The sequence below is a fragment of the Tripterygium wilfordii genome, chromosome 12 (assembly GCF_013401445.1).
Source record: "Tripterygium wilfordii isolate XIE 37 chromosome 12, ASM1340144v1, whole genome shotgun sequence".
In the NCBI taxonomy this organism is placed as follows: domain Eukaryota; kingdom Viridiplantae; phylum Streptophyta; class Magnoliopsida; order Celastrales; family Celastraceae; genus Tripterygium; species Tripterygium wilfordii.
Window position 1 is genome coordinate 2,962,434 of NC_052243.1, and position 16,658 is coordinate 2,979,091.

The 16,658-nt window shown below is 36.3% G+C and overlaps 3 protein-coding genes across 7 annotated transcripts; 2 read left to right on the forward strand and 1 right to left on the reverse strand.

Moving 5' to 3' along the window:
* Positions 1-315: 315 nt before the first annotated feature.
* On the reverse strand, positions 316-6,200 carry LOC120011142 (E3 ubiquitin-protein ligase MARCHF2). 4 transcript variants are annotated; one of them, XM_038862203.1, is made up of 7 exons: positions 5,818-6,199; positions 5,534-5,619; positions 5,274-5,420; positions 4,902-5,004; positions 4,563-4,675; positions 3,609-3,738; positions 316-596 (listed from the first exon to the last, which is right to left on the reverse strand). In XM_038862203.1, the coding sequence occupies exons 1-6, from the start codon at positions 6,059-6,061 to the stop codon at positions 3,646-3,648; spliced, it is 786 nt and encodes a 261-aa protein (XP_038718131.1). In that variant the 5' UTR covers positions 6,062-6,199; the 3' UTR covers positions 316-596; positions 3,609-3,645. The 4 variants fall into 4 exon arrangements, with proteins under 4 accessions (XP_038718131.1, XP_038718134.1, XP_038718132.1 ...); XM_038862206.1 differs by lacking the exon at positions 316-596 and adding an exon at positions 1,216-1,555 and having other exon boundaries at positions 5,818-6,200; XM_038862204.1 differs by lacking the exon at positions 316-596 and adding an exon at positions 1,216-1,611 and having other exon boundaries at positions 5,818-6,200.
* Positions 6,201-7,286: 1,086 nt separating this feature from the next.
* LOC120010450 lies at positions 7,287-10,512 on the forward strand. The gene is made up of 4 exons (XM_038861251.1): positions 7,287-7,381; positions 8,408-8,620; positions 9,411-9,564; positions 9,987-10,512. The coding sequence occupies exons 1-4, from the start codon at positions 7,287-7,289 to the stop codon at positions 10,110-10,112; spliced, it is 588 nt and encodes a 195-aa protein (XP_038717179.1). The 3' UTR covers positions 10,113-10,512.
* Positions 10,513-11,414: 902 nt separating this feature from the next.
* On the forward strand, positions 11,415-16,496 carry LOC120010797 (angio-associated migratory cell protein-like). 2 transcript variants are annotated; one of them, XM_038861659.1, is made up of 12 exons: positions 11,415-11,593; positions 12,140-12,243; positions 12,652-12,699; positions 12,985-13,026; positions 13,586-13,705; positions 13,904-14,049; positions 14,127-14,274; positions 14,387-14,470; positions 14,615-14,730; positions 14,940-14,998; positions 15,894-15,984; positions 16,095-16,496. In XM_038861659.1, the coding sequence occupies exons 2-12, from the start codon at positions 12,144-12,146 to the stop codon at positions 16,320-16,322; spliced, it is 1,182 nt and encodes a 393-aa protein (XP_038717587.1). In that variant the 5' UTR covers positions 11,415-11,593; positions 12,140-12,143; the 3' UTR covers positions 16,323-16,496. The 2 variants fall into 2 exon arrangements, with proteins under 2 accessions (XP_038717587.1, XP_038717586.1); XM_038861658.1 differs by having other exon boundaries at positions 11,417-11,593; positions 12,057-12,243.
* The last annotated feature ends 162 nt before the right edge of the window (positions 16,497-16,658 follow it).

Sequence of the window (16,658 nt, forward strand, 5' to 3'; positions counted from 1 at the left end):
CTCACTGGTGCCCTTATCCCATATTGTTCCTAGATGGTGAACCCTGTACATTGCAGGAGAGATTAATGGCCACAGATAATGCGTGAAGGGTTGAATCTCATTTTAATTAAGCTGCGTATTTCAACTGTAAATGTGTAACGTTGATTTAAAGTCCCGAATGGATTCCCATTTCCAAAATATGGTGCCATGTAGGGAGAAGAAAATTTGCTTTTAGTGGTGTCCTCGTTGGTTTAGAGAAGAAAATTTTCCTTTTTCGCAGCAGCGAATAAGGGAAAAAAAGAGGGGGGGGGGGGGTATGCAATTGTACATACTCCGGACAGGGCAAAAAAATGTACACAACATTACTTACAAAAGGGATGATTGTGATTTCTTCCAAATCAACATTTTTATAGAAGAAGAGGAGGGATAACTATAAATTGAGCAGCTGTGATAGAAAAAAAATTCGTTGTACAAAGCACACGTCGGTGTAGTTGATGACAGAGGAGGGAGAACAGAGCTGATACATAACAGGAGAAAGGACCAATTTCAAGCCATGGTAAGTGCTCAGTGTTGAAATGCCGTCTCCAAAATAACAACAGGAGCAGAAATACAAGACCCTAAAAGGAATTTGAAACTAATTTTAGAGATCAACTTTGTTGATGTATAAATTCATGTAACCATGCACAAACAGTCAAACACAACCACCAAGAAGTACACAGTTCTAGAATGTCAATACAAATCACAAACAGGAACCAGCAGAGGCAGAAAAACAAGATAGAGAAAATTGAGACTAACTTTTGAGATCAATTTTGTTGGTGTATAAATTCATATAACCATGCACAAACACAATCACCAAGGTATACAACAGTCCGAAGAATGTTAAAACAAATAAGGTGACAGCAAATGAAATAGTGAGCAAAATCGAAGTGGATGACCTAATCAACATCTCAGTGTATTGTGATTATATTGACAAGTTAGGATGGGAAGAGTATGGATTAAAAAGAGAGCAATCATGCACCAAAGAAACCACCAATTTGCATGTTTGAGGGCCTTTCAGGACATAGAGTAATATCTCATAGTTAATGTAGTATGCACGGTCACTTCATGGTAACTGTGTATGTGTTTGTGAAATGTGTGCTCAAATGGATGCATGTGCCTACGTACGCAAGAGAAGTGAGAAGAGAAGAAAACACAATTGCACAGATCTTTGCAATAAATATTATGAAGGTTTAAATATAGCAATGCAAGCCAGTACATCTGAATAGCAAAACAGAATCCCATGTTATATCATTTGTACAAAAGCATAATCCCATTTGCAAGGACGTGCTCATATAACATACAATGAGAAATAGAATTCATTCGTATAAGTAACTGTAAAACACACAACACTGAATTACACCCAAACCCCATCGAACTTTGATGAGCTTTTTGGGACCTTATATTTCTTTTCCCAAAAATTACACCCAGCTACCTTACATGGAATGAATGTGCCGACGATCGTTCAGTGAAAAACAGTGAATTTAATAAACAGAATATTCTGGAATACTCTGCTTTGAATCAGAAACCTTCTGGCAATCTGAAAGGAATTTAGTGAAAATGTGCTCTTATTGATCCAACAGAGTGGGTGAATGCCTGAACTAATGCACAAAGATACTTTATAAATATATATACAAAACATGGAAATATCAAAGAGGTAAATATATCAATTTGATTGCATGTGCTCCTAAGAAAGATAATTCAATATAAAAAAGAATAAGGCATGAGTATAATATTAATAATATGTAGATCTTGACAGAAACATTAATTGAATTACATGCAGAATTGATACTGATATAAAATATCACAGCAATCAATAATAACATTATGTCAAAGTTTAATATGATCCTTCACTGGCTTTCTTTTCCAGCAAGCACCTCTATCAGATGTTGATATACAGAGACGAAAGGAAACAGACCAAAACCATACAGAACCATGTGATGGATGTTAGGGCTATACAGGACCATGTGATGCATGTCCGGGCATGGTTATCTGAAAATAGTGTTAGAAATCAGAATTTTACTTTATTTAATGAGATTCTTTCAACTAATGGTATCTGTATTTGCACTAGTTTGCTTCTAATGTGTTAGATAGGATCTGGGTCGGGTAACCAACCAAAAAAGTCTGATTATAAGTGCATCAAAATTATGATGAAAACTGTTTCTCTCCTATATTCCTCCTCTTTTCTTTTCTTTTTCAGATTTCTTTGTTTCAAATTCAACCCTCCACATATCCTGTATCACACCATGTGGCAATAATTCCACTTCATATTTAGAGGATTCATAAGAGGGACAAAATGCTAATGCCAAATCAGATTAATTCATTTGTTAAACAAGCAGTAAAATAGGATCTCCAAATTCCAAAACCTCATGAAGAGTACTCACATCTTATTAGAGTACGAAAACGGAAAAGGTTAAAGAACAAATGGGGGAAAAAAAGAGAGGGAACGAAATGACAAAAGGAAAATTTGGAACGACAAAGTTGAAACAGAAGTTACAGAACCAGATCAAAGAGCACTACTACATGTAATTCTAAATTGTTTCATCTACAACTACATGTAATGAGCATTAAAGTGAGGGACAGATGCTACTCAGACCACCTAAGCGCAAAAGACAAGACTAAGAATTTCAGGACCCATATCCTGAGAGGAACTTTTGAGGCAGGATGTTAATCCAACTAAAGATTGGAAAGGGTCGGATTGCTCCACAAAATTTTGAGGACCAAAGCTGTCTAGGATAATTATTGTGGCACCTGGACCAAAAGCAAATATTTAGAATTGCATCTATTTGCTTGGCTTCATAACGGGTTAACGACATGTATCTAGGAAAGAGTACCTCGTAAGGATAGCACACTACTTTCATTCTCGTAGGAGAGATAAATAATTCCACTCACAATGCTACTGAACATGTTATAAGGGACATTCGGATAGATAAAACACACGAATTTATCATCTTTTTCCTTTTATTTGTAAGACATGATAGCTGCAGCAAAATAACATTATTCCCAATCACACTACAATAACCTTCCCATTGGTATGATTGAACTGAACTGATGTAAAATTAACAAAGTGTTCATGCACATTATATTGTCTTGAGAACTTTAAAAGGGAAAGAACTCAAAGAAGAGAAAATTTGCACATCAAAATATTAGTAACCCAGGTTTATGATAATGCATATGAAATATAGTGCAAATTTGTCTCTACTACATAGATTTATCAGAAAATAAGACTATGGAACCAAAATTTAGGGAATCAATAAACAGGGCAAAAAACTTAACTTGGCCAAAATGCTAAATAATATGGAAGTGCGAATAAAGTAAAGAATTCCTTTTCATCAAGCCACTTCTATCATCTTTCCCTTTTTTTTCTTGAAAGAATCGAGAAAGGAAAAAAATCACACAGCCACATCTAACATCTTGAAATCTCCATGGAATAATACGAAATAAAACATATTCTTAATGCATCAAACTGACACAGGAAAATATGGGCAAGAGACATTTTCATTTTTTCACAAAATCAAACATAAATGCACTCGTTCATACATACATATAGATATAACAATAAAATGAGGAAAAAAAAAGACAAGATCACTTACCAAAAACCCCATATATGCCAAATTCAAAACTTCAGATTTAATAAAGTCCCAACATTCTTAGCTCTGTTACATGGCTGGGGTCAAGTTCACTGACATTCTTACTATGTTCTCTATCTTCCACCACATATTCCTGACAATATGAAATTGCTAAAAGCCATCAACAGCAGGAAGCACATCAAGGGATGTAATCATTTGAGATCAATGAAGTATCATATTCAGATTGCAGATCTTAACAGCCAGATAGACAAAGCAGCAAAAAAGATTGAAACACGACAAGCCTCATGAAAACAAAAAGAAAATTAATAAAAGAATTCAGTATATTTAAGAAGTCTTAGCCTCAAATAGTTCACAAAATTGAAAAATGATAAGCTTTGCATTGAAAATTTTTATTAATAGAGCTGACCAGAAGTATAGCATAACATTTCTATCCGAACTTTAAATGCATCTAAAAGCATTGGATACAGATTGTGTTCTTGGTATCTATAAAAAATACACGTCCTTCATCTGCTTAGATCTAAATGATTTATTCCTTAATGGAGTTTATGATGTAGTTTATCAAGTGCCAGAAGAATAAATGAGATTTTAAGTAATAATAGGCAAATCAACCAAAGCCCGCTTTGCTTAGTTCTGCTTCTAACACATTAAAATTGACGGGCACAAGTATACTTAAAGGTACCTGTTTCCCCTAGCACCTAGTAGTTGGGCTTGTACTTTTAAATAATTACTGAGAATTGTATTTTTGGTGATTTTATGTAATACTAAACACTTCCTTTCTAGAAGTATCAATCCAATGTGAGCAAAAGCAGTTTCATTGTCATGACTCATAAGATATTACATCTATACACATACATCATTAAAGGGATTTCCAGTTCAATTCAACTACCTATTGGGTTAGTTAAAATGAATTTGGCGGCTGTAAAGCCTGTAATATGCTTTAAGAATGAGGTATCATACCTTAGTCAGTTCTTGTTTGGCAAGAACATGATAATGACGTTCATTGATCCTTTGTCCACATATTATGGCAATGAAGAAACCATAAAGCAATCCCACCAAAACTATGGCCAACACTGAAGATTAGCAACCAGTTTCTGGTAAGTCAGACGATATTTTGGTGGTAATTCAACCATGCATGAAGACATACAGAATCAGAAACAAGATAAATGAAGTGTATTGTGTCATATAATGGCCTAACCATAAGATCAACGAAGCTAACAACACCCAGAAGTATAGCAAACCATATTGGTAAAAGGTAACATTTATTTCAATCAGGCTAAGAGGAGAAAGTTAGCATACCAGCCATCGTGTAAAAGCCATAGGGATGCTCTTCATAACCAAACATTTCCCTTAATTCTTCCCCATAGAACTTGTAAACCAGCACACCCAAGAATGCCACAACCTGTTCACACCACACATTCAATGGCTCTTGCTGACAACAAATGACTAGCATAAGTGGGTCCAATTGAAATTAGTAATTACAAACAAAAAAAAGGCAAGGAATGATTTGTATTATAGAATCAAAGAAAATTTATCACGTGTAGAATTCGATAAGATTTCAGACAACACTTTGTTGAGATTGATAGCCAGCCAAATAAAATTCATCAGCTACTAAATATCCAAATATAAGAAAACTTTGACAAAGCATTACAAAAAGAGTAATTATCATACCAGCTGAACAGTTATGAAAATAAATGCATGGTCCCTAGCAACAAGGAATTGAAATTTCAGTCTCAACCACCACCGATCAGAAGGGACATTAGCGCGTAATATAAACACTGCCCTGCACTCCGTACAGTGAGCAAAAGCGAAGCCCTCCTGGGATCAAGCAAATAAATGTCAAGTCTCCAACCCAGAGACATGAAAGCTAGTTGTCTTCAAATCGGTTCCCAAGAAACAAAGAGACCAAGTTTAAATGGAAATAAACTGACCTTAGTTGACCTCCAATTATCAAGACATGATCTATGAACATACTTCTGGGTGCCTTTGCAATGGCACGGCGCAATCAGGTCTTCTCCTGAAAACGAAAAATTAAAAAATAAACCCAATTATAGAAGCAAAACAAAAGTCAACCAGAAATTGCTTGTGAGGGGTTCTGCTCCACAAGAATCAATTCCATTCACGAGTACATAAAAACCACCATGCTTGATCGGAAAATCGAAGATACCAGAAAAAGGATATATTAAGAAATAAGAAGTAAAAGACAGTAAAAGACCTCCGGAATCAAGGCATATCCTGCATTGCGGATGGTCTGAATTAATCACAAGCTGACAAGTTTCATCAACCAAAGCACTTGCTCTCGGATCATCAACGTCAACGACGCAATCTCCCCCTCCTCCTCCTCCTCTCAGAGTCGTAATTTCGCATGAAGAAGGTGAAGAATCCTCAGACCCGGATAAGATTGGTTGGCTCTCCGAAAGATCTTCATCCTTACGACTATCATTTGATACTAATTGCATTGCGAAGAATACGAAGCGTGGATCATCAAACTCCCATCATCGGATCCATGATTGTTCTTCGTGAACATATTATAACAAGGTCAAACCATGTAAGTCGTATCTGTGTAGGTCGTTTTGGATCTTCTAGGTCGTATCTGCACCTCCAACTGTCAAATCGTTTTGCAACGTTTTTACCCACCCCAATAAACCCGGTTCACCCAAAAAAAATTTGGAAAAATCTTCTCTTTTTTAAATTTTTTTTGGAAAAATCGTTGATAGATATATTTTAAGATTTGTGAATACAAAATAATTAAATTTTTTAAAAAATTAGTACCAAATATGAACCGTGGAATGAAATTTAAATAATATTGTTAATATGAAGTTAAAATTTAACGGTTGAAATCCTGAAAAATATTATCTAGCCCAACCCATCTTAAGTTTAAGTGGAACAAGCCTAGTTGAAAATTTTTTGAAATTTGAAAACTTCACATTAGTTCTCACGATTTAGGGCTTTGAGCGATCTAATCATCAATGCATATATATACTCACAATAGTCGGCATCCAACAATTAATCATCGTACACACAACACAACAGTTCGGCAACACACCTAGATCTAGATTCAGTGGTATTCAAGAATACCAATGTGCACATCTCAAACGATCCAATGATCTGATATACCCCGTGATGACTAACACAACAAAAAAAAATCAAAGGTGGGTAATTTTCTACAAATAGTTATGACGTCTCTTGGTTGTGTGTAGCTCGCACAAACACAACTAACACAACAATGCCAATTAGGTCGACAATAACAATAATTTCCACTGAGCCAACAACAATAACGATGTCCACTAGGCCAACAACAACGATGAAAAAACCTCGCAATCGGTCATGGGGTGTATCACCCTTTCTAGGGTTTCCAGTGAGAACAGATCAAATTTCATATGTTTAATTAATTTATTTGTTTTATGATTATTCTCAATAAATTCTGAAATTATCTGTGTAGATTACTCTCGAATCTAATTCGTTCCAATATTTTCTTCCTCCCAAGCACTATAAATAGAGGCCTCCGTACAATCCACAAATCACACCTTCAAAGCACAAAACATTTGCATTCATTGAGAGAGTTGAGAGCTGTCGTTGCCATTTGAGCAAGTTGTCCGGAGTGAAGCTTCCATTCCATGCGGAGCTGAGGCCATTCTATCCTGGGAGGCTGTCGTTGATAATTCCCGAAGCAAACCAGTGGGGATGGGGAGGCGATTTAGTTATAAGGAGACAGAGATTTTTCTGCGCTTGGCTTTCCACATTCCAATTTCATTTTCTGTTATAGCTGTTATTCATTGGTAATATATTTTTCAGATTAATCGATAATATGGTAAAGTTGTTCTTTCATATTGATTTCATTATTACAGTTTGTTTAAGTTCATCGTATACCATAAACACCCCATCTCAAAAGCATCCTAGTAGTGCGTAACACTAATTTATTGGGTATGGTGACATTATTGCAATGAACCCATTGAAAATCACACCCAATAAATGTGAGTGTCACAAGGATGTTTTTTGAATGATTATCACTGACATCTTTTATCATTTTTGTTTCTCAATACCACAAGATGTGTCCCACAAGGAACTACAACATCTGATACATGCAATTTCTTTTTTTTTTTAGATCCAATGCACCTTACCTGTATCCAACACCCACTATGGAAAATATTATGCAAAGGATTTATAAAGTAATAACAACCAATAATTGTCCAGAACTCTCACTTGATGTAATACTATTAATTAGAGCCGGGCGGCTTGGACTTCGATAAAATAGTATCTTATGAAAAATATTATGATTCACCTAGCCCTAATTCAAAACACATTTATACACTACATGTCATGGTAGGGTCGACTATGATTATGATACGCAAACAAATAATAAGGATATATAATAGGCACAAATAATTCTCAATGTGGATGACTTTTAAGAAATTTAAAGAACAACAAGCATGTAGGACAAAATATCCACAAGTTTAAACCCCTAAAAAAAATCAAATACTAGAGGCCAAAAAGATATCACAAACCCGACAAGAACTCTACGTGTCTAAAATGTCAAATCGATCTCCTCGATCACCTATACGAATATCAACATATTGTTAGTTATTTAAAACAAGACAGTCTTACCAACGAGAGGTGGTTCTATTGACAATCGATTGGGTTAAACATATGCATGTTTAATGTTTAATTCTAATGAAAAACATATTTCTTTGTGGTATTTCAAAAAAAAAGACAGCCTTCAACAATTTTCTCGGCTTCCCAAAAATTCCAAATACATGTTGGGGCCAACAATAAATCCATTGGGCTTTAGGCCCATTTACTTAAAGGGTAAAGTTAAACGGGTCGAGTCAAAGTGGTCACTTTGATCAGTTTCTTCGACTTTCAACCCCCGCAACATGCAACTCGGCGACCCTGAGTCACGAAGCCCTAACTCGGGTCAACGCTGCCGCAGCCCCGAGGGCGGCCAAACGCGCAACAGAGGTAGCAAAATCAGCAGTGATGTTGACCTATCTTGGAGTCCTTACAATCTTGGAAGATTGGTGCGATAATTCATTTTGTTGAAATTATCAGTCTCGTTGGTAAATGCAGTCATAATTGTCTGTTTGTGTGTTTCCAATTCTTCATTTTTGCAACTGAATCCTTTATTTTGTAAATTGATCAAAGCTAAGTTATGGAATTTCCCTATATTATTCTGCTGTCTCTTACGTAGCGTTTGGTTCCATCTATGGAAATTGTTGGATACCTCTATCATTGATGGTATTTGAGCTTTAGGCAATGTTTAGAGTAGAATGGTTGTTTCCTCTATTCCCTTCTGTTAAATGTTTGCTGTTTATCTTGTCTGTTCGGCTGTTCGCGTAAGCCACTGTAAGTTCCATCTATGGTGATGAACTCGCTGGCATTACTAGTATTGTTTGTCACGTCAAAAATTGCAGGCATACAATACGTCCCTGCAATTTGTTCTTCAGAACTATGATGTTTTGAGTTATAAGAAGATTCTTCCTGATTTTGAGAAACCAGGAATGTCCTGGATTCTCATCAGAGGCAACTATAGGTTGTGGATGATCTTACTATTACTGTATTACATAGATTGGATAATAAATCTGTTAGAAACAAGAATGAATTGTTAGACAAGAGGCCTGCATACACCTTTTAAAAACTATGGTTGAAAAATCTTAGAACAGAAAAATGATGAGAAAGAACATTGAAGGGGGGTTATTGGTGAGAATTGCAGTGGTGAAAATGAAATCCATATGACATTGTTAGTCTTAGTATCAGTCACCTTCATGGCCAGCAGACTTACTCACAAGTCACAATTGCCTGTCATGTCAGGCATGAAGAACTCGAGTTTAAACGGCTGCGACAGCTAATATTTCTTGTGAATCAACAATTCAAATTCTGTTTCTCCCTTCAAGGAATCTTGGAACAAAAACTGCAGCATTTCTGTAAGATCCACACCAACCTGTGTGTTCCATGGAGGAAATATGTGAGTTCAAAATACTGCTATGCTTTTAATATCTTTTTCTGTTTTTCCCTGTTCTTTGAGTCCTGAATAATTTATTTATTTTTTCTAAGCAGATGTGGATAGCACTTATTTGAACCTGCAATCAGGCAGGTCAAATGGTTTGGAATAGTCTGACCCCTAAACACCTTGATTGTAGTTAGGTCTGCATGCTTTTGACTGGTTGCTGGTGTAAAAGACACCCTAGCTAGGGTGATAACCTAACAGTCAAAAGCTTCCAAAAACCTCACTCTCTTGAGGTAACAGGGTCTCTGTAGGTTACATTCAAAGTTGTATGTGATCATACTGAAAAGCAAGATGCTGAGATTGTATTTTATTTACAAGTAACAAAATTTGCTGATGTGGGGAAGGAATTGCTTACAGATCTTTGAGGCATGAACTTTCAGGTTCTACTCGGTCCGGGTCTTTGCGATCCAGCGAAAATGCAGATGGTGAATGTGCAACAGCAGCAGCAGAATGAGACAATTCTTCTTGCAAGAGAGGGAGGTTCTCGTTGGACGGATGCGTGGTAGATGGCGGCGAAAAGGGCGGTGATGAGGAGGGAGATGGTGAGAATAAGTACTTTTGGTGACCAGGTCCTATACTAACTGGAAGGGGTGATGGTGGTGTTGGGGGTGATGATGATGGGGAGACATGGTCATCCCTCTTATCTTCCATTGATGTTCTAGACAATGTTATCTCTTTGACTTGAGACATGGCAATCCCTCATATCCTCCATTAGAATTACAGAAAATGTATCATCCTCTTTCTTGAGTTTTGAGTGCTAAAGATATTCAGAAGCTATGATTTGCATTAAAATTAAGAATCTATATTTGGCTGGGGTCTTGTTTTGAAGTGTTGGTGTAAACCTAACAGCCATGTGCCAACTGCCACTTCCTTTATTTTCTTATAAACCACCATACTATTTTTCTTTGTAGCTAGTCTGAAGTAGGGTTTTTAGTCTTCATGGTGTGCATGTATAATGGTGATATTTAGGGGAAAGGAAAAATCAAGGGTGTCCATCACTCATTGGTGAGCCTATAATACAAAAAATGGTGCATGAAATAAGAATGGGTATTATTGTCATGGAGATTAAACTTAACTTGCAGTAATCCAATAATTAGGGCCTGAATTGTTGCTATTAAAACGGTGTTAATCGTCATGATATAAACCTTAATCCCAGTTTTTGCTATTTTGTATGGTGGTTTTGTTTGTCTTAGTCAAAATAGTGCAAAATGGGTTCGTTCATCACTCATTGGTGAACAAGTAGTCGCACACTAATTTTGTGTACGGTGGACCCACGGTCACTATTATTCGGATGTACAATGGAAAAATCTATTGTGCCTGCATATTAGGCCGTAAATTACGCATTGCCAAACAAGCCTACGAAAAATTCATATGTGAACTCATGCCAATGATTAAACCCTATTGAAAGAGTATGATTATCATACAGCTTAGCACTAGGTAACATCATCATTGGCACGAGCATTGGACATGACAATATGACATGAATAAGACCACGAAAGAAAACCCAAGTAAGGAGCAACAAATATGAAAATCGGCTAGAGATCATAAATGAAAAAAGTACTGAAATTAATTCGGAAATTTTAAATTAAAAAAAACTTCTGCCGTAATGGAGGGTGTCACTGCCAGAGAAACTATAAAGGTCTGGCCAAAAAATAAAATAAAATAAAATAAAAATGATTAAACAATTCCTTCATTGATTAATATTTAAAAATCGTAAAATATTTATTATGGGAGGTGCGCAAGTAACGCAACACCGTTCACTTTTCCCGATCACCCAAAGTAGAAACACAGACGCAGTGCTGAGTACGTCCGTCAAAACGCAAATTCAATTGTCGTTTTAGGTGGCTCTTCCGTTCGTTAAGGAATATTTCCTATTCTCCTCCTTTGCGACAGAAGCTGGAACTCCAACCCTAGCAATACCACAAGGTCCACAAAAAATACTTTCTGTACTCCACAGGAACAATTGCAATAGTCCGCAGTTACAGAGGTATGTTGTTATCTCCTTCGTCTTCGATTTTGGTCGATTTGTTTGCACTTCTGTCAACACCATGTACCTTTAGCTTTGTATGTATGTGGTTTGTTTCTCTAGTGGTAGTGTACGATTTTTACATCTTTTACCATAAGCACGAAATCAAGAATTTCAATATGTATCGTTCTTGCTGAGAGAATCCTTTATCTTACCTTTTCGTATGGTCTGATATAAAGTAATCTACTGGCTCTTTTGAATTTCAAGTTCCAGCTACAATACTGAGAGTTTTGAGTTTACATGATTTACTGAATCTTTTGGAGCTTGAATTTCAGAACAATTATTCCTATGTGATTTTGCTGCAATTTATATTAATGTTGTTAGTGAATGGCATCTAACACTCTAGGAATACTTCTTTACCCAAATCTCTTAATTGTGATTGTATATTTGTATCAACTACTTTTAATCTACCTATGGGTTTCAGCTCTTCAGCTATTATTACAAGTCTGAAATCGTCGAATTAATCAAAATTTGAACCCCCTTTCGCATCTCTTGACTCCAAGAAAGGACTATGAACAATCCGTCTCGGGCTCAACACAACGAAGACGATGAAGGCGAGGTCTTCCTCGACGATTCTGATATCATCCACGAAGTTACTGTTGATGAAGAAGGTCCTCTCCTCCTCTATGAATGCAACACACGCTTACAATTTTGTATTTTCATCTAGCATGTGAAAAAACAAACTTTTCCTTTTGTTTTCTTATCGACTGAAATCTGGATCAGTGTTGAGGAGAGTTTTTCTGTTTTTGTCTATGGAGGATTGGATCCTTCTTACGTCCAATTAATGCAATTAGTACTTATTTGATGCCTGATCGAGTGTTCTTCTTGGTTGTGTATGGAGTTTATTACCAAGCAGTAGTTTGTGGTATGTTATTTGTTGGCAACATGATATGTAGCTGTGTGACTTCTTTCTTGTTTGGAATGTAAACTCTTTTAGCAGTGCAAATGTCAACTTGTTGTATACTTGTTAGTTGTTACACAACTTTTATTAACATTTTCTTGCCACCATGTGGTTACAGATCTTCCTGATGCAGAGGATGACGGTGGCTCTGATGCTGAAAATTTGGGTTTGTAATTTTGTATCTACTCCAATTCATTTTTACATGTATATTAACTGATTCTAGTATCATGAATAGGATGCTACTGTATAAACAGGGTCTTGGGAAGAGTGTTCTGTTAATTACTTTATTGTTCATATATTCGCCAAAACTTTTGGTAGAAAGACCCAACATTGTGACTGTTGCTTGTGTACGACAGTACGAGTATTGTTTCCTGATGGAGACAAATGCGATTTTTATGTGTGCTTGCATTGTTTTTGCATATGACGAATTGATATATATGTTTGGTTGCAGAGGAAGCTGATGATTCAGTGCACATATTCACTGGCCATACTGGTAGGCCTTTGTAACTTTTATTCATATTCATAACCGTATGCTTTCACGATTCTGAGAAGTTGATTAAATTGAGAAAAGGTTAAACATGAGAAAATATAATTTACTTAAAACTGACTTCCACAAAACCCAAAATTTAATTGTGTTAAAAACTTTCTGTGATTGTTACATTTTGACAGCAACTAGAACAGCGAAAATTGTAGGTACAGAAGTTGCCCAAAAGTGAGCTGAAACTGAATTTGAGGCTACTATTTTATCTTCCTGTTGCTTTGTTTAGATTCCATAAGGTCAAGCCAATGACGACAAAGTCTCTGGTTTATTATTTCGGAGTACCAAAAAAATTTAGATTATGCGTATCTCTCCCCTTATTTCATCCTTTAGAGATCTTTTTTCATCTAAATTTCAGACATTAGACCTCCCCATGGTACATTATGTGAATCCACTGATCTTCTTACCTCATTATAGAACTGGAGCAAAAATAGCTTCCGGATCTGGGATTGATTTATTTTTTATGAAAATAATATATGTTGTGTCAAAATCTTGCCTGTTCTTTTGTTCACAGGTGAAGTCTACACAGTTGTCTGCAGCCCAACAGATCCCACATTAGTGGCAACAGGTGGTGGAGACGACAAAGGCTTTCTATGGAGAATCGGTGAAGGAAATTGGGCTTCAGAGCTCCAAGGTATATGCACTAGAGATTAGTTAATCTGTGCATTTGCCTTCTTGTTTTTGTTATTGGTCTAGTGTTTTTCTCTCTCTTTTTTTAACACATAGACCACTGTATCTATACTTGCATCTAAATGGTGAAAACATGCACAATGTTGATTGTATCTTTTTTATCTCTGATCTATTAAATGATGCTCCTAAATTTTGTCGGCAGGCCATAAGGATTCTGTCTCCAGTTTGGCCTTTAGCACTGATGGGCAGTTGCTTGCATCTGGAGGGTTGGATGGGCTTATTCAAGTTTGGGATACAGTGTCAGGAAATGTCAAATGCGCACTTGAAGGTCCTGAAGGGGGCATTGAGGTGAGATATATTTAGGTGTTCTGTTTTTTTTTTTTTAATAAAAAAATACAATTTTCAATTGTCATGCTGTTCCACAGTGGGTGAGGTGGCATCCAAGGGGACATCTAGTCTTGGCCGGTTCTGAAGATTCCACTGTGTGGATGTGGAACGCTGATACTGGTGCTTATCTTAATATGTTCTCTGGTCATGCTAGTAGCGTGACTTGTGGTGACTTTACCCCTGATGGTACTATTCTATGCTTCATCTTGCTGTCAGTTTTCATTTATTACTATTATATCAGAAGATAAGTTTTTTACTTTCAATTTTTTTTTTCTTCCCATTTTCTGGCTTGCTCAAGGTAAAATTATCTGCACTGGTTCGGATGATGCATCTTTGAGGATATGGAATCCAAAAACTGCCGAAAGCATTCATATTGTAAGAGGTAAGATGTGAGAGACCTTCAGACGATTTTTTTTCCTTTCTCTTTTTCAATTTATGAAAATCTTATTTATGGCTTTCCCATTTCCCACTTCGATGCAAGCTTGTCGGTTTTTTTTTTGGTGCGCTCTTTTGATTTCTTCTATAGGTCATCCATATCACACTGAAGGCTTGACATGCATGGAAGTAGGCTCTGATTCAGCACTTGCTCTTACTGGTTCAAAGGATAGTTCTGTCCACATTGTAAATATAACAAGTGGAAAGGTTTGTACTATTGTTGCATTAGTTTATCTCAAGTTGTGTTTTAATCTATAATCATTATTATTTTGACTGGATAGTGAGAATTCCTATTCTACTTGTGTATTTTGGTCTCCTATTTGTTTTCTTTTGACCTGCTTATTTAGTTTGGTCATAGATGGAATTGTCCTATTTAGTTTGGTTTATGCGTGCCTTAATCAACTTGTTCTCTACAGGTTGTTGGTTCTCTTGCTTCTCACTCAGATTCAATTGAATGTGTTGGGCTTGCCCCAAGGTATGAATAATATTGTGAAATCTTTTATCCTGCTCCCCCTCTGTTTTCTGCATGAGTCGACAATTTAAGACTGGAATACTGATTTTGGCCAACAAAAACTGGAAAAAGAATAAAGAGGAATGATCCTTCATCTGCGTGTTAAATTTGATGGCTTCTCCTTCCGATGAGGAAAGCATGCATTTAGTTTCCAATCCTTGCAATTTAAACTTACGCTAGCCGAGAGCTCGTGCTATGCGTGGGAAGCTCGTGCATGAGATCCACTAACATTAATTTGTATACTAATGAGTAATGATTGTTGATACCATCGAACATAAGTTGAAGGAAACATAGTTAAAAGTAAAGATAGATTTCTAATTTGAAATTAAAGTTAGAAAGTTTTGAATAAAAATTTTAAGTTTAACATATAAGTAAACCTAATATCATATGCAAACAAATATTCTATAAACCTAACGAATAAGAATTCCAACTTCCAAGTCAGCTTTGATTTTTGGCAAGTAATTTAACAAATGTACATTATTTTTTGTCAATCTGTCAGGATTGCCAGTTAAACAATCCTTTTGCGCTTGCTTTTGTTCTGTACTCATCTCTCCTTAAATTTCTTTTCCCGCATTGATGTTAACTCTTGCACTGTTTCTGAGAAGAATAAGGGCAGTTTGATTGCAAGCTTGATTTGGCATTTTCGAAGGCGTTTTCCTTCGAGTGGGATTATGTTAATGTGGCACAACGTTTACCTTTTTAAATTCTTATGTTTTTAAGTAGTAAAGATTTTTTTTGTAATTATTGTTGTCATGTGGCACAACATACAAGTTCTAAATTTGTCTGCTTTTAAGTCGTGTAGATTTTGACGGATCTGACTGTTAATTTGTTATTCTTTGATTTCAAACTTGCGATGCAGTTCACCTTGGGCAGCAACTGGAAGCATGGATCAGAAGCTTATAATATGGGATTTGCATCATTCAATGCCTCGCTGTACTTGTGACCATGAGGTCTGTTGGCGCTTGAACGTACATCAACTTTGTGTTAACCATTTATTATTTATTGATTCTGTTGTTAAAACTTGTGTTTCTATCAAAATCTGAATTTTCCTTGTTTGCAGGATGGTGTGACATGCTTGACATGGCTTGGTGCATCTAGGTACGTGGCCACAGGATGTGCGGGTGGGAAAGTGCGGATATGGGATAGTCTCTCGGGCAATTGTGTGAAAACTTTTCATGGGCATTCTGATGCCATTCTGTCTCTGTCTGTGTCCGCTAATTGTGATTTCCTTATCTCTGTTTCGGCTGATGGAACTTCGCGGGTGTTTGAGATTGCTGAGTTTCGGTAAAACAATCTGTCATGAATTATATAGATTATTGAAGGGCTCGAATGTAACATTTTTTGTGTGGATGCTATCGGCTTTGAACTGGAAGCAATGTAAACGGAATAATGTCGGTTGTCAATTGACATGGCGTTATTTTTCTTCAATATTGACACCCGAGTCATTAATTAGAGAGGTAAAGATAGTGTATCATCTTGGTGATCAGGGATTGAATTTCTCCCATTTTTTTTTAAAAAAACTCACACAGGAGGTGGTATATTTTGCATGAAAGATTGATTTTCCTTGAAGCCAATGGAACATTAGAGGGGAAAAAAAAAAAGAGAAACAAAGGAAACGTTTTAA

Excerpts from the sequence above, each read along its gene's own strand:
- LOC120011142 (XM_038862203.1), bottom strand. The coding sequence starts at position 6,061 with ATGCAATTAGTATCAAATGATAGTCGTAAGGATGAAGATCTTTCGGAG. Across the intron at positions 5,620-5,817 it reads GATATGCCTTGATTCCGGAG|GAGAAGACCTGATTGCGCCG; the intron begins GTCTTTTACTGT and ends TTTCGTTTTCAG. Across the intron at positions 4,676-4,901 it reads TGGCTTTTACACGATGGCTG|TGTTGGCCATAGTTTTGGTG; the intron begins GTATGCTAACTT and ends GCTAATCTTCAG.
- LOC120010797 (XM_038861659.1), top strand. The coding sequence starts at position 12,144 with ATGAACAATCCGTCTCGGGCTCAACACAACGAAGACGATGAAGGCGAG. Across the intron at positions 13,027-13,585 it reads CATATTCACTGGCCATACTG|GTGAAGTCTACACAGTTGTC; the intron begins GTAGGCCTTTGT and ends TTTTGTTCACAG. Across the intron at positions 14,471-14,614 it reads AAGCATTCATATTGTAAGAG|GTCATCCATATCACACTGAA; the intron begins GTAAGATGTGAG and ends TTTCTTCTATAG.
- LOC120010450 (XM_038861251.1), top strand. The coding sequence starts at position 7,287 with ATGGGGAGGCGATTTAGTTATAAGGAGACAGAGATTTTTCTGCGCTTG. Across the intron at positions 8,621-9,410 it reads CTTACAATCTTGGAAGATTG|GCATGAAGAACTCGAGTTTA; the intron begins GTGCGATAATTC and ends CTGTCATGTCAG. Across the intron at positions 9,565-9,986 it reads GTGTTCCATGGAGGAAATAT|GTTCTACTCGGTCCGGGTCT; the intron begins GTGAGTTCAAAA and ends ATGAACTTTCAG.